Source organism: Lutra lutra, chromosome 10 (genome assembly GCF_902655055.1).
Source record: "Lutra lutra chromosome 10, mLutLut1.2, whole genome shotgun sequence".
NCBI classification, from domain to species: Eukaryota; Metazoa; Chordata; class Mammalia; order Carnivora; family Mustelidae; genus Lutra; species Lutra lutra.
In genome coordinates, this window is record NC_062287.1 from 109341812 (window position 1) to 109363263 (window position 21452).

General features: G+C 62.8%; 1 protein-coding gene across 1 annotated transcript; it reads left to right on the top strand.

Annotated features, from left to right (window-relative positions):
• The first annotated feature begins 1963 nt into the window (after window positions 1–1963).
• Window positions 1964–21076, top strand: GRK2 (G protein-coupled receptor kinase 2). Its single transcript, XM_047691671.1, has 21 exons — window positions 1964–2291; window positions 12021–12097; window positions 13847–13920; window positions 14034–14135; window positions 14258–14332; window positions 14458–14519; window positions 15270–15321; window positions 15613–15704; window positions 16080–16179; window positions 16272–16350; window positions 16455–16585; window positions 16855–16949; window positions 17024–17131; window positions 17321–17387; window positions 17653–17753; window positions 18505–18571; window positions 18651–18746; window positions 18953–19115; window positions 19293–19429; window positions 19531–19644; window positions 19764–21076. The coding sequence occupies exons 1-21, from the start codon at window positions 2179–2181 to the stop codon at window positions 19926–19928; spliced, it is 2070 nt and encodes a 689-aa protein (XP_047547627.1). The 5' UTR covers window positions 1964–2178; the 3' UTR covers window positions 19929–21076.
• Window positions 21077–21452: the final 376 nt, after the last annotated feature.

The following is a 21452-nucleotide window of genomic DNA, read 5'->3' on the forward strand; positions in this document are numbered from 1 at the left end:
AGAGCCCCCCTGCGCCCACCCCCAGTCAGCAGCTCCCCAAATCCTTAGTAACGCCATCAGGTCTAGATTTGGGAAAGGTGTCTCTGGCCAGGGCTTGCATCAGGGCAGCAGCTATGGGGACCCTGAGAAGTGGACAGGTTTAAGAAGATTCTCAGGCCAGACGAGAGGGTGTGGTGAGAGATTAGGCCAGGAGACTAGGGCATTGTCAGTTGTCAAGGATGATGCCTGGAGTTCTGACCTGTGTATCTGGGGGGATGGTAGTGTTACCCACTGAGGAGGGACCTGATTATTTCTGATGTGCTCTGGTGCTGATCTCAGAAGGTTACCTGAGAAATGCACAGAGAAGGGGGCTCTGTTTGCAAAAGGGTCCTGGTTACTGGCCCACAAACTGACATGGGCCTCAAGCTCAAACTCAAGGACTGGGAAGGGATCTTGTCATCCTGGAAAGCAGAGGAGGAAAGGCTCTAGAGAGGGGCATGTTGAGATGAGATGGGGGTGCTGCTCTGAGACACATGGATTCCCCCCCACCCCTTCCTCGAGTCCTTTCAGTAGGGCGAGTTTCCCTTACCAGGCAGCACTGACACTCCTTTGTCCTCCCAGGCGGAGAGAGTTTCGATTCCATGTTGTGGAATCATGATGATTCCATTAAGATTTCATGGGTGGTTGGAGCTGCAGGCCAGGGACCTGGGTCCACAAGCTGATCCAGGGAGGGTGAGGGTTGGCAAGGGGCCCTTTGTCCTGCATGAGAATCCTAGGGCAAAAGCTGGGTCCAAAGCAGGAGGAGTGTTGGGGCTGGGGTAGGCCTGGAACCTGACTGCAGTGGTCAAGTCCCAAGTTCATGATGACCTGTTAAGTGTTCTAGGTTCAGACTGGGCCCTTGGTTGGATATCCTGGTCCTGGTTCTGTGTACAGAGTTCTTGATGTTGGGTCTGGAACTCTTGTCTGGGGTTGATGGTCCAAGTTCAGGTCTGGTCCTTGGGGTTGATGGTCCAAGCCCAGGGTTTAGGGTCATGACCATGGTCTGGGGCCAGGGTGGGAATCAAAGTTGGGGTTAGTAACCAGGATGGAATCAGTGTTTGAGGTCATGGTCCAAAAACTAGATCTGAGGGGCGCCTGGGTGGTTCAGTGGGTTAAGCCGCTGCCTTCGGCTCAGGTCATGATCTCAGAATCCTGGGATCGAGCCCCCGCAACCGGCTCTCTGCTCAGCAGGGAGCCTGTTTCCTCCTCTCTCTCTGCCTGCCTCTCTGCCTGCTTGTGATCTCTCTGTCAAATAAACAAATAAAATCTTAAAAAAAAAACAAAAACAAACTAGATCTGGGGTCCTATTGGGGGTCTGAGGTCAGTGTCAAGGTCTCGGTGTGGAGTGAGGGCAGGACAAAGGGTTGTGATCTCAGGTCACAGAGTCTAAGACAGTGGTCTGAGGTCTGGGCTTGGGGTCCTTTCTGGAGGCTGGGGTCAGGAATGTTATCCAGGTCTAATGTCAGGTCGTGGACTTCGACCAAGGTTCAGAAGTCAGGGGTTATGTCCAAGGGCTGGGGTCCAAGTCCTGGAGATCATGTTCTGAAGTGTTCAGTCTGGAGTGAGGGCCGGGGTCCATTGTGGGGTCTCAGATCCGAGTTGGGATCCGAGTTGTGGTCAGGGTCTGGGTCCAGGGTCTTCTTATGTCCCGGGTTCCCCGGGGAGTTCCAGATCTGGAGTCGGGGTCACGGCACAGGTCGGGGTCGGGGTCGGGGTCGGGGTCAGGTCTGAGAAAGTCTGCTCCGGCCGCGGGGGGTCAGGCTCGGGCCAGCCCGCGCGGCCTCCAGGGGGCGCCGCCGCCCGCCCGCCTGCCTGCCCGCCCGCGCGCCCGGCCCCTCGCGGGCTCGCTGGCGCTGTGCGCGGCAGGCGGGGCCGGAGGCGGCGGCGGCTCCGGGGCGCGGGCGGCGGCGGCGGTGGCGGCGGCGGCGGCGGCGGCGGCCCGACTGCAGTCCCGGCGGGAGCGGAGCGAGCCGGGGCCGGGCCCGAGCCGGCGCCATGGGGCGGCGCCGCCTGTGAGCCGCGGCGAGCGGAGCCGCGGGCGCCGAGCGGGGCCAGGCGGGCGACGGCGCCCGAGGCCGACGGAGCGGCCGGGCCGGGCCGAGCGCGCCGAGCGGAGCGGAGCGGAGCCGAGCGGCGGGAGAGGCCGCCGCCGCCGCCAAGATGGCGGACCTGGAGGCGGTGCTGGCCGACGTGAGCTACCTGATGGCCATGGAGAAGAGCAAGGCCACGCCGGCCGCGCGCGCCAGCAAGAAGATCCTGCTGCCCGAGCCCAGGTGAGGCGGCCGCGGCCGGGCCCGCTCCCCGAACCCCGCGCCCGCGGCCCCTGACCGCCCGCCCCCCCCCCGTGCCCCCAGCCTCCGCTCGGGGCCCGGCCGCCCCGACCGGACCCCTGCGGCCCCGGGCCCAGCGCACCTGAAGCCCGAGCGCCCCGGCCCCCTGGCTCGCCGAGCCGCGCAGTGCCCCCTGCCCCGCTTCCTCCTTCCCTTCTGCACGCTGCCTGCCCTCGCGTCCGCCAGCTCCGCGCCCCTGCTCTCTCCCACGGGGCCCCATGCTGCCCTCCCTGCCCCTCTCGGTAGCCCTCGGTCCTCGTGCGGTCCCCTCCTCTGCCTGCCACCGTCTACCTGGCCTGACTCCATCACCCATCCCTTTGCTTTCCCGACTCCCGGCACCCCGCCTTGGGTTCCACTACCCCCACTGCTGGGCCCCCTTCGGTCGGCACTTGTGCGGGTTTTGGGGGAGGCAGCAAGTCTTCCCGGTCTTCCCCAGCCTTCTGCTGGCTCACCGGCTTGGGGTCGGGCTCGAGAGTGCCTTGGGGGCCAGGGTGGTGGTGGGGAGCAGGGTGTGGTGTGTTCCAGAGCCTGGTGGGGAGGCAGACCCCCACTGCCCCTCTCTCCTCCAATTCCTCCTCTGGCCAGCTGCCTCTGGTGCCCTGTGGGTGCTGTTTGCCAGAGGACATCCCCGCACCTCTGCAGCAGCTGGACCACGGCTGCCACCTCTCCCTGAGACGACGATGTCACTACACCTAGTATGAAAGTTTGACTGTTCAGGATGTAGACACGTTCTGGTCAGGATACGGACCAGGGCTGAGGCTTGGCCAGCATTTTATGGCTTCTCCCGTATTTTCCTGTTGTTTGAGCCTTGAGGTAGGCAGTGAGCAGGTAGGACAGGTGTGCGTTTGTCTCCATGAAACAGGTGGGGAAGCTGAAGCCCCAGACGTGCGTGGCTTGTCCGGTGTCACAGGTGATCCGGGGTGGCGCCTGGTCCCCAGAGGACTTCTGGCTTCTACTTCCACGCAGGCCTGCTCGGGGGCCTGGCCATTCTGCCTCTGCGGGAGCTGTGTGCACCCACCCCCCGCCCCGATTGTTCATGCCTGGAAGTTGGCATGGTGGAAGCCTGGCTGGCCTGGGAGCCTGGTCCTGTCCTGGCTGTCGTGGTCTTATCATGGGACTTTGGGCAAGTCTCTTCCTGTTTCTGGGCCTCAGTTTTCTCATCTGTGAAATGTGGATAGGGTGAAAGCGGGGGTTGGGACCCTGTGGCACCCTGAGTGTTTGAGGCTGAGCCCAGAGCTTCGGGGAGTGCTGTGCCTACCTCTCTGTGCCCTTCTCTGTGCGCTGTTCACTGGGTTTCGGATTGACTGAACACCAGCCCTGAGAGAGGAAAATTGGTCTGCATTTTGAAAAGGCCGTTAGGGCCCTTTTTTTTTTTTTTTTAAGACATTTGCAATCAGATTTCTCAAAACAGGAACCAGGCTGACTGTCAGCTGGGGGCTGTCCAGGGAGCAGCGACAGTTAGAACAAAAATGCGTTCAGAAGTGACAGAGCCACGAGGGAGGAAGCTGGGGGGGGGTGCGGGGAGTCAACTTCTGGGGCTCACAACGGCTCTCCTTGGTGGCTGTGGCCTTGAGACCCTTGGAGTTCTGCAAAGTGTCAGGCAGAGCCTTTTCTGGAACTCTCTGTGTTTGGGTAATCTCTCCCCAGAATGCATTGCTCCTGATGGGGCCCCGCCTTGGGTTGGCTCTGCAGGTGTTAGAACCCTGAGAAACGAGCTGTTCCTCTTTTCCTGTCCCCTTTGCCATCTGTGGTAGTGATGGTGCTGGTAGGGAGGATGGTGGAAATTATAATAATTTATTATTTATTTTGACATCTGTCATCTCAGTTGATCCAAAAGCCAACCTGTGAAGTTGGCAAGGCCATGCCTTGCGTGCAGTAGTTGCCCAAGAAACGTCAGGACTAGGTGACTGCTGGAAGCAGGCTGGGAGTTTTCGGGGAACAGCAGGAGACCGACAGCTAGGTGCCATGGGTTCTCACGTGGGGTCACCATCGAACAGTGCACCGTGGGACAGGTTACCACGTCTGCGAGATGGAAAGAGGCTCTGGTAGTCCCTGTCGGTGAGCTAAGGCCAGGCCTCTCCTACCCCTGTGGACATGCCACCTTTTCCTTTGTGCTTTGCACGTCCAGTGGGTCAAATGCCTCCTGCCCTGGAAGGTCACGATGACGGTGTCTCACGTTTGCCTGGCACTTCCCGGTTGCCAAAGCTGTTGCTACTCCATTTTATTCTTCTCACAACTGTGGGAAGCAGGCCCGGGGGGCGGTGTTCTCCCATTTAATGTTTGAAGCAACCAAGGCTAGGGGAGGGGAGCGGACTTAGGCCCAGAGGTGAGCTGGAATTTGAACTCAGGTCTCTGGTCCCCTTGTGATGCTTCATTTCCTTCACACACCCCTGTACACGTCTGCTCTCCCCACCGGCACCCCTTGCCCAGGGAGCCATGATCTGGGCTCCGTGATCTCAGCCCCCTGGGCTGTCAGCTGCCCTGGTCCACAGGGCTCAGCCCCCACCCGGTCCTCTGGGGCAGAGGCGCTCTGGCAAAGCTAGAGCGGAGAGGAGGCCCGGCTTCCCCTTACCCACAAGGCCAGGGTCAGGGAGAAAGGCCGTGGTTTGTCCATGACAAGGTGCCATTTGGAGCCGGTCCCACCTTGGGGTGGTCCATCTTGGCAGCCTCCCTGCCGCTGGTGCCCAGGTTGTGGCTTGGCCCAGAGCTGGGGCTGGCATCAGCTCTGACTTCCCAGGGCTAGGAGCAGGAGCTGGTGGGCAGGCATGGTGCCACTTTGAGCTGGCACCAGGTCCTCCCCTTCTGTCACCCTAGAGGATCCGAGGAAACAGACCCATTGCTCGGCCTTCTCATGGGAGGAGGCGGGGTTGTGTCGCTGGGAGACAGGATACCCGGCTTCTGAGCCCACTGCCGTACCAGCCTGTCCCTTTTCCTGTGTGCGCCTGCCTCTGTTCCCAGCTCGGGAAAGCCGGGGGCCGGCCCTGCCCTGACGCCCTGTCCGTGCTCCCTCCGCCCGCAGGCCTGTGGTCTGTGCTTCTCCCCGAAGGAGCTGCTGTCTCCCTCCACCAGCAGCGGCCCTGTAATTACTGTCATTTGCTTAATATGACCACGGAGGCCACGTGTAATTAATCTCTGGGCTCCTGGCTGAGGAGCCTAGCTAGGGCCATCCCAGGAGATGCCTCTGCTCTCCCTGGTGACAGCGGCAGCCCCAGCAGCGGCTTGTCGGAGCCGGGGGGTGTCTTGCAGCCTCCCATTTTCTCGGCTCTTTCCTGGTCCCTCCCCCACCATGGATTTCCTCCTTCCTGCCCCTTCTGGCTTCCCTGTCTCCCAGACCAGGCCACTCTTCCTCTGCTTCTTCTTCGTTCCTGTTAACTCTTTGCCTCCAGCACTTTCTGCCCTTGATTTGTGGGCGGAGGGGGGCGGGAGGAGAAGGGGAGCAGGGGAAGGTTTCCTCCCTTCGTCCTCCACTTCTCCATCACCAGCAGAACCCTGTCGTTTCCAGCCTTATCCCTCACCCAGAACTTTCCACCCCAGTAGTAGCTCTGCGCCTCAACTCGCCATCCCCAGAACAAGGTGATCTTTTTGGCTGTCGGCTGTCGGCTCTCCTTCCCTCTGGGCCTTTGAAGCCCCTGCCTTCCTCAGGAATGGGTCCCTGGCACGTCTGTTCCCATCTGTTCTTTCCAGAGCGGAGGGCTTCGCAGTTCTGCCATTCATTTGCCTGCCCGCCCTCCCGTCCTTCCCTCACGAAGTCGATTTGAAGGGAGCGGGAGCATCACAGGTTGGAATCTGTGTAGGGGAGTCTGGGCTCCGTCAAACCAGGAATAACGTGTCCTATTAATGCATGAACGATCCCTAGTAGTAAATTCCCGGTGACGTCAGGTGTAGGCACTCTGCAGCCGGCGGTTCCTCCCCGCCCCGGGCACCCAGGGGCTGCGCGCGTGCGGCTGGTGCTTCCAGGATATTCGGCTCCTGCCTCGGAACAAACGGCAGAAGCCAGGAGCCCGTGAGAGGCTCTGGGGAGTGCACAGCCTCCATCACACCTGCCCCCTTCTTCCCATGACCCCCAGGGGCCACTGTCCTCTCTGCTAGTCCCGTAAGACAGACTTGCATTCGAGTTACCGCTGATCTGTTTCCAGCAAGAGACCCTAAAAATGACCTGTCTGGCTGCAGCTTTTTCCACAGCAGTAACCTGCCTCCTCGGCACCACTGCTGCCCCGACGGGGAGCCTTTGTGTGGGCAGAGGGTAGGGTTTCGCAAGCGAGCCTTCTGGTGTTCAAGTGTCAGCAGCACCATGTCTTAGTGGGGCGTTCTCGGACACCAGAGGCCGCCCGGGTTGGGGTCGGGGTCGGGGACAGCCTCTTCCTGGGAACCCCGGGCCAAGGAGGCCTGGAACTTTGCTCTGGGTGAGTTTTCACATAATAGCAACAAATCGCAGGGTGTGGTGCTCACGGCACATTAGCACAGAAGCCGCGACGTGTGACCAGGCTGCCAGCACACGTGTCCTCTTCCACACATCCCTCCAGGAGCCGCTCTGGGGCCCCGGCACCGGTGGGAGCCTGGGATGTTCCATCGGGCATCTGCAGGGGGCCTGTGTGGGCGCCGCGGGGGCTGTCGTGGTCTCTGCCTAGGCCCAGGGCTTGGTCTTCCCCATTTGGTACATGGTCCTGTTCTCAGCTCTAAGCTCCGAGGACACTGTGTGAGCCCCAGGGAGAGTCATTGAGAAATATTAATAAGAAGCCCCAGGGGACTTCCTCCTACTGCTGCCACCTTGGTGCCAGGTTTCCTGGAAATGCCACAGAGGATCCGCACCACGGTCTCTGCTCGGCGGGCTCATTCACCAGCCTGTCCCAGAGGGTGGCTGCTCCAGACCCGCCAGGTCTGGAGCCCACCTGCCGTCCTGGGCTTTCACGACCCTGGCGTCCCTGTCACACAGGAGCATGGCCACCATGGCCCCGGCCTGCCAGGTGCTGACCAAAGCTGCCCGGAGCCTGCTGGGAGCGATGTTGCCCACTGCCCATGGCACTAGCAGGGGACGGAGGGAGAGGCAGTCTGGGCATGAATCTGGGGTCCTCGGGGACCCTGCCCCCAGCCCTCCTGCAGAGGTTGACAGGAGGCCCCTGCCCAGTGGGACGCCTTTTCTCAGGGAGAGTTGGACGCGGTTTCGTTTTCTGGCCGCTCAATCAGTGTGGGATGCGGGGGCAGGCCGCTCAGCTCCTAGCTGAGATGGCTTCACCAGCAAGCCGAGTGCGTTTGCTTCTGACCCCTGCTGTCCCTCCCAGTCCACACTCAAGCTACCGTCTGTGACCCTGGGTGGAAGTCACCTGTGAGGGCCCAGATCATCTTGCCAGGCCTGTGTGCCACAGAGCAAGGGGCCTTGCTTTTCTTCTGAACTACGTGGTTCCAGAAGCTACCGGAAGTTCTCCCCCACAGCCCTCACCACCTTCCTGCCTGCTATCCTGTCACCCCTGCCTGCACTCCGGGCTGGGAGGGAGGACGACATGCTTTCTTCCTCAGCGTCAAGCTTGACCTGCTTCTTAGAGCAGCTGGGGCCGGAGCGAACAGCCCTGGCTGTGGGCAGCGGGGTCTGGCAGCTCCCTGTCGTGGCAGGACGGGCCCTCCTGCCGAGGGGCCCTTGCTGCTTTGTTGGGGCACATACCGGGCTCTGTGCACCCCCCACCAAGCCCCCGAGGCAGGTTGACATGAGTGTGTGAGGCTGGTTTGTACGCAGAGGGGCCTGGCACCGTGCACCTGCCCCGGGGAGTGCTCCCAGCCCCAGCCCTGGTTAGAACGCGCCAGGGCACTTGGGAGGCCCCCGGCCATAGCACGTGGAGCTGTGGAGCAGAGACCCGAACAAGAAAGACCAAGTAGCTCAGGATCATGTTCTAGAAGCTGCACAGGCCGTGGCCTCCCAGGAGGAGGGCCGCCTCCAGGAGGGGACGTGAGCTGACAGCTCTCACAGCAAGGCTGGCATCCTGAGACATTTCCGCTGCTGTGTCCTCGCAGGCTCTTGAAGTGGCCAGCGTGGTGGTAGCAAGTTCAGCCTTTTGTTGACATCCTCATTTCACAAATGGGGAAACTGCACGTTTAAAGCCTGTGACTAGGCCTGGCCGCCCCCTGGGGCAGGAGGCCGGGGAGAGCCATTCGGAGCTCAGGCCTCAGGCCTTTCCCCCAGAGAGCCCGGGAGCCTCAGAGTCCTGCTGGTGGGGAGGAGGCGGGCATTGGGCTCTCCTGACCCCCCAGAGCTGACCGGGCAGCCACGTGCTCCTCGCTATCAGAGTCGCTGGCCAGGATGGGGGCAGGAATGCTGCTCTGGGCTCGTCGCCACTCTAGACTCCCCCAGTATCGGGGCGGGTGTTGGAGATGGAGGTGACCCAGCCCAGGAGGCCACCACCACCTCCTGTGCCGGCCCGTACTTGCCACCCTGGCACGAGTGTGTCCCATAACACGCTTTCTGACCTGCTGGCTCCCTCGGCTGCCAGCCCCAGGAGAGCGGACAGGAAGCCCTGACGTCGTCGCTCTGGGGGCCTTCCATGCAAGGGCTCTGCTCGGTCTGATCTTGTGTTTGGGTGGCGGGGAGGGGGGATTGTTTATTTTATTTAGAAAACAGTTTTTTCTTTTTAAGGAAGAAAGTGAAGTGCTATGGGCTGGGGAGAGAGCCGTGGCGGTCCCGTGCAGCTTCGGCGAGGAGGCGGGGTCTGCCCCCACCCCCACCAGCCCGGGCCCCACTTTCTGCTCTTCCCTGGGCTGAGCCCCCAGCAGAGTCACTGGGAAGGGAGAAGGCTGTGCCAGAGCCCGGCTCCCTGAGAGCCGACTGTCCCAGCTCCTTCGTCTGCAGGCCCTTGTAAAGAGTGCATTTCCCTGGCAAGTCTAGTCCCCCGTTCTTCTTGGGGCCGTGGGGTCCTGTGGGGGGGGGCAGTGATGGGCATTCCTGTTCTGTTGTCTTCGCTGAGTGGGTGCTGGTCTCGCTGGCTCCAGGGAAGCTAGTGCGGGGCTCAGGCTGGGTTTCCAGTGCTCACTGCAAGGGCTGAGCCCAGCGGGCTGGTGGGGTCACCCTTCAGGGGCTGGAGTTGCTTGGCCTGTCGTGTGTACCCCTATGTCAGGCGTCCCCCCCCCCCCAGCGCACCTGACCACCCTCTGATGGTTTTGTGATATTTTGGTCCCTCTTTATTACTTTGTCCATCCCCTCCCATAGGCCAGAATGTCCCTAAACCCAGAATTGGGTGCAGATGTGCAACGCCAAGAGCTGAGCCAAGGGGTAGGGAGGACCTCATCTTCCCGGTCCATTTCACAGGTGGCATTCAGGCACTGGTCCCTTGTGGGGTCCCAGGGCTCCAAGCTTAGACTCTGACTCTGGGCTGCCTGGTCTCTAGACCCTGCCAGAACTTCTCCGCCTGCTCTGGGCCCCTGCTGCTCTGCTGCACCCCGCACCCCCCAGGCCGGTCCCACTGTCCTCCCAAAAGGAGGTCCTGTGTGTTCCCTCACGGGGCAAGGACCCGTAGGGCTCCAGTCTCTGATCTGCAGGCCCCAGGGCAGGGTTTTCAAGCTCCTGCCGTGTGTGAAGCACAGAGTGGGCCTCCTGAATGTCGTGGAGCCAAAGAGATGTGTTCTGGTCAGTGGCTGGGGGTGTAGGCTGGTGTGTGGCACTCCGGAGGGGAGGGTGTGCTGGCTTGGGTGAGGGCCACCTCCCTGCCTCTGAGCCGCTGCACGTGGCAGAGGCCATCCTTGCTTTCCCCAGGGAACCAGCTCAGGCAGCATGGGGCCACCGAGCCACTGGCCCTTGGCTGGGAGGAGGAAGGAGAAGGAGAGCACTGAGGGGAAACGGGCAGGGGTCCCCCTGCCTTCGAGCCCCGTCCCAGAGGCTGGGCAGTGTCCCTGGACCACACGGGCCCTGCCCGGAGCACTCTGGCCTCAGACACCCCTTCACGGGTGAAACCCTGGTAGGCGGCCTGCTGTTCCGCTGGCCTGGGCTGTTCTCCCGCCCGCCCAGTGGCGGAGCCCGCTCCCGCCCCGCACTGTTTCTCCCCTCCCTGCAGGTCCCCTGTCTCGTCTTCCGCACCTGGACTTCCTCCTCTGGGTGCCTCCAGTGAACTCCGTCTGCCCTGGACTGAGCCCCGCCCCCAGCCTCATAGCCTCTTGCTCACCCTTGGCGAGGTCTTCCCCTCCTTGTCCCCACATCCCCCCATCTGTCCCAGGCTTTGCCACCCGTTCACATCCTGTTTGCACGGAGGAACCCAGTGCGGTTCCTCCTCCATGCAGCGTCTCCCGTCGGCCCAGAACACTCTTCCCTGCCTGCGTGGCTCCCATCAGGCTTTGTCACGCACCATCTAATGTCTCAGGGCCACAGAAGCAGAACTTGCTCCTTGGGAGGGCCTGCCTGGACGGCAGGGGTGCGTGGAACCTTCTAGTAGAGGATGGGCGGCAGGCCCTGGTGACCTGAGCCGGGTTCCAGAAGGGATGCGGGGAGGCGGGGGCGCAGAGCCCGGACTCTGTTATCCTGCTTCTCACCGGCTGCTGTGTCTTTTATCAGTGGCCTGCCGGTGGCCCCACATGGCCTCAGGGCTGTGAGCATGGCGTGGACTCAGGTGCGCAGGCCCAGCTTGGTCCCCGGTACAAGGCTGGAGTGTTCCTCAGGAGCCCGGCCTCGGGAAACCTAGAGTGGTTACAGCTGGCCAGCGTGACAGGCAGGCTGACCAGGCAGGACTGCAGGTGGCCCGGGAGAGTGGGGGAGGGGACAGCAGGTGAGGAAGGGGACGGGAGTGGACAGCAGGGTACCACTGAGATAAGAGGCATAGCCCCAGGTCGCCTGCCCAGATGGTCCTTTGTGTTGAGGGTGAGCTCTCGGGTGGGGACTACTGGGTTGGGGTCTCGTGGTCACAACGGCCAGTCTCTCCCCTGCGGCCCTCCCAGGCAGCCCAGGGGGAGGGGGCACAGGTTTAATTCAGATGTTCAGGACCCAGGAACTGAGGCTTGGCTTTTGTTGCTATTTTACTGTGTAAAAACTTTGAGATATGATTCACGCAACATAAAATCCATCATTTTAAAGTGCAGAATCCAGTGGATTTTAGTACATCTTGGCATTGTGCAACCCTTGCCCTACCTCATTCCGGAGCATTTCCATCGCCCCAGAAAGAAACCCCATGCCTGTTAGCAATCACTCCTCTCCTCTCCCCCAGGCCATGGGCACCCACTAGTCTGCTTTCTGCCTCCGTAGATTTGCCTGTGCTGGACACATGAGATAGTGGAATCCTAGAACCTGGGGACTTCGGTGACTCTCTTTTCCCTTAGCTCTCTGAGCTTGGTCTATGCTGTAGCGTTTCTGTGTCTCGGCGCTTCGGTCCACTTGACGGCCGAGCAGGACGGGACGGTCAGGTCGGGCCCCATCTGGGGTATCCATCACCTGCTGAGGGTGAGGCCGGGCTCTGGAGCTTGGCCAGGTCCCCGAAGCTGGCATGAGGCGGTGCCGGTACCCGACTTCTGAGCAGCCACGCTGGCCAGCCTGGCTTTGAGGGACAGAACGTGGTGACCAGACCCAGGCTGGTGGTTGCCTTCCTGGAGGCAGCGGTGACAGTATGCATTCCGGGAGAGGAAGCTGCAGGCTTCCAGGCCAGCAGTCCTGGTGGGCCTGGTAGGAGCCCCGGGGGCTCTAGCTCACTGAGGCCCCCCGTCTCTCAGTATCCGCAGTGTCATGCAGAAGTACCTTGAGGACCGGGGCGAGGTGACCTTTGAGAAGATCTTCTCCCAGAAGCTGGGTGAGTACATGAGGAGCTCTGGTGGCCCTGAGGACTTCCACCCCTGTCCAGCTGCCCCGGCCCTGGGGAGTGGGGGCAGGAGGACCCCCTGAGGCTGCTTTCCTGCTCCCCGGCACCCTCCCACCCCACCCCCGTCGGCAAGCCTCTGTTTTCAGGGTCCAGCCAGGGTTGGCCTCCTCTCCGATGGGGCAGGGCAGCTGCGAGCGCCCCATCTCCCAGGCTGGCAGCAGGGCTGCTCCAGGCCCGGGACCCATCGTGCCTCCTAGCCCCTGGCTGTCGGCCCCGGGAGCCCCGTGAAGGGGGTGGGGGCCCAGCGACCTTCCAGGCTGCCGGGGAAGTTCCTCCTTGGGGTTTTTGTTTTTGAGAATTGCAGCTTCCCCTTGGCGCAGGCACAGCTGCTCCGGCCGGGCCGTTGGTAGAACTGACAGGAAGGGGCGGGGCCCTTCCTGTGGCGCCTGGCGAGCTGTGGTCGCCGCCCCCGCCCCCATGGGCCCTCTTTGTGAGCAACCTGCTCGGGCTGGCCCCTGAGATCCTCCTTCTCCTCCCCCTCCAGGGGGCTGCAGACCTGGCCCACGGGGCAGGAGTGGGGTGGGGTGGGTCTCAGGGAAGCTCGGCCCTGATGTGGCCTGGCAGAGAGCAGGATCTCAGCTCTGATATGGGAGTGGCCTGGCCTGACCTGGCCAGATCGGGCACTGGAGGTCAGTCTTGGGGAATCAGTCTATCAGGAAGCACAGTTTGGGTCCTTGGCCTATGCTGTGTGACCTCGAGCACATCACTTCACATCTCTGAGCCTGTTGGTGTCCTCACCTGGGAATTAGGACTCAGAAGCCCTGCTACCCGGGACTGGTGGAGGGCCGGATGAGGTGGTCTCAGTGAAAGCCCCTTGCCCACTGGGAAACCCACGTCACAAATTACCTGAAGGCCAGGCCACCCTTACTGGAGGTGATGGCTGTGTGCTCTGGTAGACGTCCACAGGTAGTGCCCCTGGAAGCCACCAGTGCAAGCCTGGTCCCCCATGTCAGCCTGGAGGGAGTGGGCACTGCCCTTACTTCTGCTTTGAACCTTTAGGGCTGCTCTGGGGCCAGGCCTCAGGCCCCCGTTCCCTGGGAGGGGTGAGGCCTAACCTGCCCAGGGAAGGGGGAGGCCTCCTAAGCCCTTCTCATAGCTTGCTCCACCTCTTAACCTTCCCATTCTCCCCCAGCCTGTCTTTCCCAGGATCTACCTCCCAATGGGTAGAGGATTCCCAGGTTCTACTCATGCCCACCTGACAGGCCTCCTGGAAGTCTGTTTCTGTAACTGTTTCTTAGGGCTACTGTGAAAGTCAGCCAGATACGGGAGGCGGGGGAGGATGGTGTCCAGGGAGAGGCCCCCCTGGGAGACTGCCTCCCCCCTGCTGTGGCTGGCCCGACCCAGGTGGATCAGCACCCACGCAGCCTGCCCAGTGGGCGTGTTGCCCTCGAGCAGCAGGTGCAGGCCTGGGGCTGTAGCAGGAGGGTGGGCGGCCAGAGCCGGCCCCGAGCCTCTGCCTCCCCAGAGGGCGCGCCACTTTCTAGCCGCCCCCCGAGGAAGCAGATTCTGGCCGGGGGGGGGGGGGGTGGAGACACAGGCACCCTTCACCCTGGAACTGAGAATCTTGCCCAGTCCCTGCCTAGGGCCATCATCCTTGCCCAGTTCTGCCCTTGCCACCCACCGTGATGGGAAGGCCTCCGAGGGGCACGGTTCCGCGTGACCCGACACACTTGCTTTCAGGGTACCTGCTCTTCCGAGACTTCTGCCTGAAACACCTAGAGGAGGCCAAGCCCTTGGTGGAGTTCTATGAGGAGGTGAGGCCCCCGCGACCTGGGGAGAGGGGAGGGGGTTGGGCTGCTTTTGTTTGAATCTGCAAGATGCCTGGCACTGGCGCCTCCGTGTCACCTGTGTGGGTCTTGTCGTCTAGATCAAGAAATACGAGAAGCTGGAGACAGAGGAAGAGCGCTTGGCCCGCAGCCGGGAGGTCTTTGACACCTACATCATGAAGGAGCTGCTGGCCTGCTCGCATGTGAGTGCCCTGGCCCGCTTGTCCTCAGACCCAGACCCACATGCCAGCCCGCAGCGGCCTGGGCATTGGGATGGGATTCAAGGATCCTGCGGAGAATTCACAGCCGCCTCTGTCTTCCCCAGCCCTTCTCGAAAAGTGCCACTGAGCACGTCCAGGGCCACCTAGTGAAGAAACAGGTGCCTCCGGATCTCTTCCAGGTGTGTACTGGGCCTCTGCCCCGCTGCCTACTGGCCCAGCCAGGGTCACCCTTGGGCAGCCGAGGTCACGGAGCCTGGTCAGCTCCTGGTCTGGCTCCGTCACCAACTCCAGCTTCCTCCCTTAGCCGTACATCGAAGAGATCTGTCAGAACCTCCGAGGGGACGTGTTCCAGAAATTCATCGAGAGGTGAGAGGGCACGTGCGGGAGGGGAAGGGGAGGAAGAGGCTGTTCTGAGAAGGTGTGGATGGTGTGCGGGAGAGCAGGCAGCCTGCTTCGGTCTCGGGGCCCTGGGCAGACACCCTCAAAAGTCAGACAGGCTCCTAGCTGTCACGTCCTGCGCGCTCCCGTCCTGGCCTTCTTGGCAACAGATATCTCCGAGCCTGTCCTGGGCGAGTCCCCAGGGAGCGAGGGACCACCTAAGTGTCTTTCCCTCTCAAGGACTGTTTAGCACCTTGCTGGGCCCATCTAGGCTGAGAAGTACCAGGGTGACAGTAGGGGTGGGCACAAAAAGACACAGCGTCCTCCACTGTGACCCTCGTGGCTGGAGCCAGCCTGCGGGGCCGGAGCTGCAAGCCGAACTCAGCTTGATGGGAAGAACAGTTTTCCGAGGTCCCAGCTGCCCAGCTGTGGAGTGGGAGCCTTGGGGGAGTGAGTGCTGCATCGCCAGAGGCATGCAAGCTGGGATGAGCTGAGCACCATCAGAGCTATGGTAGCAGGAGATCCGGATCAGACCAGAGGACCTCTTCTCCAGGCTTACCTGAAACCTGACGGCAGGTGGCCAGGCCCCACCTGGGCCAGTGCTATGCCTAGGCAGTCCGGGAGGGGACACTGAGGCTCGGGACAGCAGGCAGCGGCCATGATATGGGGCAGGCTTGCACCTGGCACCATTTTGCCCACTTTCTGAATCTCATCGGAGCCCTGGGTCTTTTCTTACAGTGATAAATTCACACGGTTTTGTCAGTGGAAGAACGTGGAGCTCAACATCCATGTGAGTGGGGTGGTGGCCGTGGAGGACTGTGCTCCCTCCCTCCCCACTGTCCTCCCCAGGCTGCGGGGTGCAGGGGAGTCTGTCCCTCAGCCCGCAGGGTGGTGGTTGAGGGGGTCTGTGCTGGGGTCCCAGTGGGGGTGGCTTGGGGTAGGTAAGTGCATGGTGAATGGGGGGCCACTCCATATGCCCCCCTCCTACAGCATGGGACTGGCCCCCTGCTGCCTGGGTGTCTTTATCCCGAGGCGGGGCCTGGGCAGCCCGCAGTGACCCCTGCTGTCACCACCCCCACAGCTGACCATGAACGACTTCAGTGTGCACCGCATCATCGGGCGGGGCGGCTTCGGCGAGGTGTACGGGTGCCGGAAGGCCGACACGGGCAAGATGTGAGTGCCGGCTGGGAGCCAGGGTCGAGTGGGACGCCCTTGGGAAGGGAGGGCCCCTGGGGATGTCCGTGGGGCTCTCTGCGGAGGCTCCTGTCCCTCTCCATCCCGGGTGTGCTGCTCCTCGCTGCACAGGCCCCCAGAGCCCTGACTCTCCAGCACTTTCTCCTACCGTCGCTCTGTCTTGACTCCGATGGGTCTTAGGCTTGTCGCAGTGTCTAATTTTCACTGCAAGAGCCCCAAGGACTGCCCCCCGCCCCTGCTGACTCCCAGAGGCAGCCCTGGGCTCTGCACCGAAGGAGCGAAGGAGCATATGGACTGACTGACTGACCGGCACCCCCCCTGCCCCTCCCCCCTGCCCCCCTCCTCCCCCACCAGGTACGCCATGAAGTGTCTGGATAAGAAGCGTATCAAGATGAAGCAGGGGGAGACCCTGGCCTTGAACGAGCGCATCATGCTGTCCCTTGTCAGCACTGGGGTGAGCCGGGAGGGCCCGGGCCCGTCAACCGCAGCAGCCTTGGGTTCTGAGCCAGGCGCGGCTCCACTCACTCCCCTCCCGTGTCCTCCTAGGACTGCCCATTCATCGTCTGCATGTCGTATGCCTTCCACACGCCGGACAAGCTCAGCTTCATCCTCGATCTCATGAACGGTGAGTGCACAGCCTGGGCCCAGGTTCACCCCACCCGCCCGGGGCTGGGGGCCGGCCAGGGAGCTGAGCGCCGCCCCTAAGCCCCGAGGGGCTGCCTCCTGCAGGCGGGGACCTGCACTACCACCTGTCCCAGCACGGAGTCTTCTCCGAGGCCGACATGCGCTTCTACGCAGCCGAGATCATCCTGGGCCTGGAGCACATGCACAACCGCTTCGTCGTCTACCGGGACCTGAAGGTGAGGCTTCGGCCCCCACCCTGGCCCCACAGCGCGACTGGCACAGGGCCTGCGGGGACAGGCCAGCCGGCCGCTCCCTTCCTATCCCTGCTACTGAGCCATTTTCCAGATTCAGTGGTCACGGGCGGGGGAAAGGAGAAGGCCTCGCCCAGGGCCTCATCCCTGGACACCCGGATCCCTCTAGAGTGACCTGACCCTCACGGGCGTCTTGCCTGGCCACACTCGGTCCTGGGCCGCCCCGGAGGCTGCTCACTAGGCTTCCTCCACAGCCAGCCAACATCCTTCTGGACGAGCACGGCCACGTGCGCATCTCAGACCTGGGCCTGGCCTGCGACTTCTCCAAGAAGAAGCCCCACGCCAGCGTGTGAGTGCCCGGCCCCCCACTCTCCTTTCCTGCGCCCTCGGCCCTATCCACTTATGGTCCCCTTGCTTCCACAGGGGCACCCACGGGTACATGGCCCCCGAGGTCCTGCAGAAGGGCGTGGCCTACGATAGCAGTGCCGACTGGTTTTCCCTGGGCTGCATGCTTTTCAAGTTGCTGCGGGGGTGAGTGGGCTCTCCCAGGTGGGCAGTGGGAGAGGACCTCTTCCCCAGTCCAGGGGGCGGCCTAGGGGAGGGGTGCCTCCACTGCTTGGGGGTTAGGGTGGCACCATCCCTGACGTTAGATGAGAATCATTCTTGCTGCCTGCCTCAGTTTCCCCTTTCCTGTCCTCTGACCTTGTGTCTCTTGTCCAGGCACAGTCCCTTCCGGCAGCACAAGACCAAAGATAAGCACGAGATTGACCGCATGACATTGACAATGGTGAGTATAAGGAGGCTGGGTGGAGTCCACGGGGGGCCACGGTGGGGTTGGGGTATCCTGTGCGTGTCTGGGCCGTGGACTCTCAGTTCTCACCAAACTCGGGCCACTCATCCTTACTCTGGCCTCCTGCCCCAGAAGCTCCCCATCCCTGTGTTGTCAGAACAGACATACCTTCTGGGGTGAGTGAGGAAGCTGGGCACTGTCTCTCTGTGCCGGGGGCCAGGACTCTTCTTCGGCCCCTGCCAACGTCTGCTCCTCCCTGCAGGCCGTGGAGCTGCCCGACTCCTTCTCCCCCGAGCTCCGTTCCCTGCTGGAGGGGCTGCTGCAGAGGGATGTCAACCGGAGACTGGGCTGCTTGGGCCGAGGGTGCGTGTCTGGGGCCGGGGCCCCTGTCCCAGGCCTGTCTTCCCTGCCACGGCTGTGTGGGCACACCACTAGGCTGGCCTGAAGATGAGGCCTGTGTCCCACCACCGGGGCCCCCTCCTGGGTCCAGTATCCTCTGAATTGCTCACGGGGTGGGGGTGTGACCACCCTGTCCTGTGTTCTCAGGGGGTGGGGCTGTCTGGGGTCGCAGCTGCTGGAGCTGGCTGGGGCCGGCTTCCAGAAGGGGCCCCTGGAACAAAGATGGTGATGGTAATGATGATGACGAGAGCTTCTGGTGTTTATTAAACATTTACCGGATGCCTGGGTGGTTCAGTTGGTTAAGCCGTTGCCTTTGGCTTAGGTCGTGATCCCAGGGTCCTGGGATCGGGTCCCACATCAGGCTCCCTGCTCATCGGGGAGCCTGCTTCTCTCTCTGCCTATGCCTGCCACTCTGCCTGCTCATGCGCACTCGCTCACTCTCTCTGACAAATAAATAAAATCTTAAAAAAAAACAAAACCATTTACTAATTGCTGGGCGTGATGTTTCAAGGTTTACAAACATGAAAACTCCCAGCAGCCCTGTGGTGTGGGAACTGTTGCTCTCCCTGTTTTAGAGTTGAGGGAACAGGCTAGAGTTTAAGGAACTTCCCCAAGGTGACAGAGCCAAAGAACGGCTGGCCTGGGAGTTCACTGGGGCTACCTGCTCCAGTGCCCAGGCGCGACCCCTGGCCTGACGCCCCGCATCTCTCTGCAGGGCCCAGGAGGTGAAGGAGAGCCCCTTCTTCCGCTCCCTGGACTGGCAGATGGTCTTCTTGCAGAAGGTACCAGCCTGGGTTGGGGCCGGGCGGGTCCCCGGGAGCCCCTGCCCCGTGCTGACGCCCAGTCCGGGTTCTGCCGCAGTACCCTCCCCCGCTGATCCCTCCTCGAGGGGAGGTGAACGCTGCTGACGCCTTTGACATTGGCTCCTTTGACGAGGAGGACACAAAAGGAATCAAGGTACCTGGGTCGCCCCTGCCTGGCCTGGCCTCAGGCTCCTCCTCTCCAAACGTGCCTGGCATGGGCATGGGGAAGCTGTTGGACCAGACCGGCCCCTCCCCGCCCCCCTCCACCGCCACCACCCCCCCCCCCGCCCCAACCTGGGAGCCCTGGGGCTGGGCAGGCGCGTGGCTGACGGCTGTCCCTGCCCTGTCTGCTCACTGAAGTTGCTGGACAGCGACCAGGAGCTCTACCGCAACTTTCCCCTCACCATCTCTGAGCGGTGGCAGCAGGAGGTGGCAGAAACGGTCTTCGACACCATCAACACGGAGACGGACCGAATGGAGGCCCGCAAGAAAACCAAAAACAAGCAGTTGGGCCATGAGGAAGGTGAGGGTTCAGGGCCGCCGGGGGGGTGGGGTGGGCACCCCCGCTCATGGTAGAGACCAGGCGAGGCCCAGGCCCAGGTCGCGGTCACGGGAAGCCGCCTGCGGTGGCAGCGCCCTGGCGGGAGGATCCCGCCCTGGGCCGGCCTGGCTGAGTCCGCCTCTCGCTGTCCCGCGTCAGACTACGCCCTGGGCAAGGACTGCATCATGCACGGCTACATGTCCAAGATGGGCAACCCCTTCCTGACCCAGTGGCAGCGGCGGTACTTCTACCTGTTCCCCAACCGGCTGGAGTGGCGGGGCGAGGGCGAGGCCCCGGTAAGCGGCGGGCTGGGGGGCTCCCCCGAGAGCGTGGTGGCTGGCCCAGCCGGCCGGCCGCCGCCGCCCTCACCGCCCCGCCCGCCCTGCCCGGCCTGCAGCAGAGCCTGCTGACCATGGAGGAGATCCAGTCGGTGGAGGAGACGCAGATCAAGGAGCGGAAGTGCCTCCTTCTCAAGATCCGCGGCGGCAAACAGTTCGTGCTGCAGTGCGACGTGAGTGTGGCCGGGGGCGGGGGGTGGCTGGGGTGGCTGGGGTGGGGGGAAACGAGCTGGGGGGGGACTTGCACCCCCCACCCCTCCCCCACGCCTGACACCCCCTCGGGCGCCCGCAGAGCGACCCGGAGCTGGTGCAGTGGAAGAAGGAGCTGCGCGACGCGTACCGCGAGGCGCAGCAGCTGGTGCAGCGCGTGCCCAAGATGAAGAACAAGCCGCGCTCGCCGGTCGTGGAGCTGAGCAAGGTGCCGCTGGTCCAGCGCGGCAGCGCCAACGGCCTCTGACCCGCCCGCCTTTTATAAACCTCTAATTTATTTTGTCGGATTTTTATTATTTGTTTTCCCGCCAAGCGGAAAAGGTTTTATTTTGTAATTATTGTGATTTCCTGTGGCCCCAGCCTGGCCCAGCCCCCGGGGGGGGGCCCCCGCTTGCCTTGGCTCCTGCTGCCACCAACCCAGCCACTGTCCAGCCACCCTCAGCCCTGACCCTCTGGGGGTCTCCCCTCCCAGTGTCTTCCTGCGGGGGGGGGGGGGGGGGCGTGGGGAGAGCAGCAGCCCTGGCGGCTCTCCCAGCCCTTCCCCGGGGATGACGCCACAACAGGTTGTGCCCCCTCAGGCTCTGGGCTGTGCTCTGAGGGTGGCCCCGCGTCCCCCCACCCCGGGGGAGGCCGCAACACAGGGGTACTACTTGAATTTTCCCACCACAGCCCCTCCTGCGCCGGGGGCACAGTCCTGCACTGTCCTGTCCTCCAGCCGGTTGGTGGAGGAGGGGCCCATGATCTCCCTGACCCCAGGGCCTCACCACAGCGACTTGAGTTTGTGTGCCCTTGCCTGGGAAGAACCCCAGTGTCACTGGCTGCCTCTATCCCCACAGTCCGCGGACGCCAAGGGGCTTGGTCGGGAGGGTGGGCCTTGACAGCAGGTTCCACTGCCCTCCCTGCAGTCCCCCCTTCCTCCCCCACCCCAAGCGCCCGGGCTCAGGGACCACAGAAAGGCAGCTGTGGGCTGTGGTCCACTGGCCTCGCTTGGCCCCGAGGTCCCCTGCCCGCCCCCTCCTGGGTTGGGCCAGGACTCGTCTGCCCAGGACCAGAGGGGAGCAGCATGGACAGGCCGGGCAGCACAGCGAGAGGGGCCGGGTGGGGCCAGCCCTCGCCACCCCTGGCCGGTCAGTGTGCTCCCCCTGGGCTGTCTAGCCCCATAGCCCCATGTCCTGTCAGTGCCACTGCCCACGGGGCGCCACCCCGCCCGCCGCATGCCCCCTTGTGCCAGTCACGCTGCCGTGTGTGGTGTCGCGCCTTCTCCCCCTGGGGCTGGGTTGGCGTGCCCTCCCCTCCCATCTACTCACTCCCCGGGGCGTTCCTTTGCCGATTTTTGAATGTGATTTTAAAGAGTGGAAAATGAGACTATGCGTTTTTATAAAAAATGGTGCCTGACTTGGCTGTGTCTGATTCTTTTGTGCCTGATGACCGTTTCCAGCTACCACTGGGCCGGGGTCTGAGGGGACAGGGTGTTGGTGGCACCGGGTCCCCTCCATGGCGGTGGCAGGCATCCGGGGCCAGCCTGCCCAGGCCCAGCCCTTTGCTCCACTGCTCTCCCACCCCCGCTCCCAGCTCATCCTCCCACCCTAGGGGAGCAGAAGGGGTCTTCTGCCTGCTGTCCAGGGAAGCAGGAGGGTGTGCCTACGGTTCAGTCCTCGGTGTCCTTGTGTGAGCCGGGCACCCCGGCTGGCCAGGCATTGTGCTGAGGACACCTTCCAAGCAGTCAGACAAGTGCCTCTGCTCTTGGGGACACACGGCGGCCTCTGGGCCC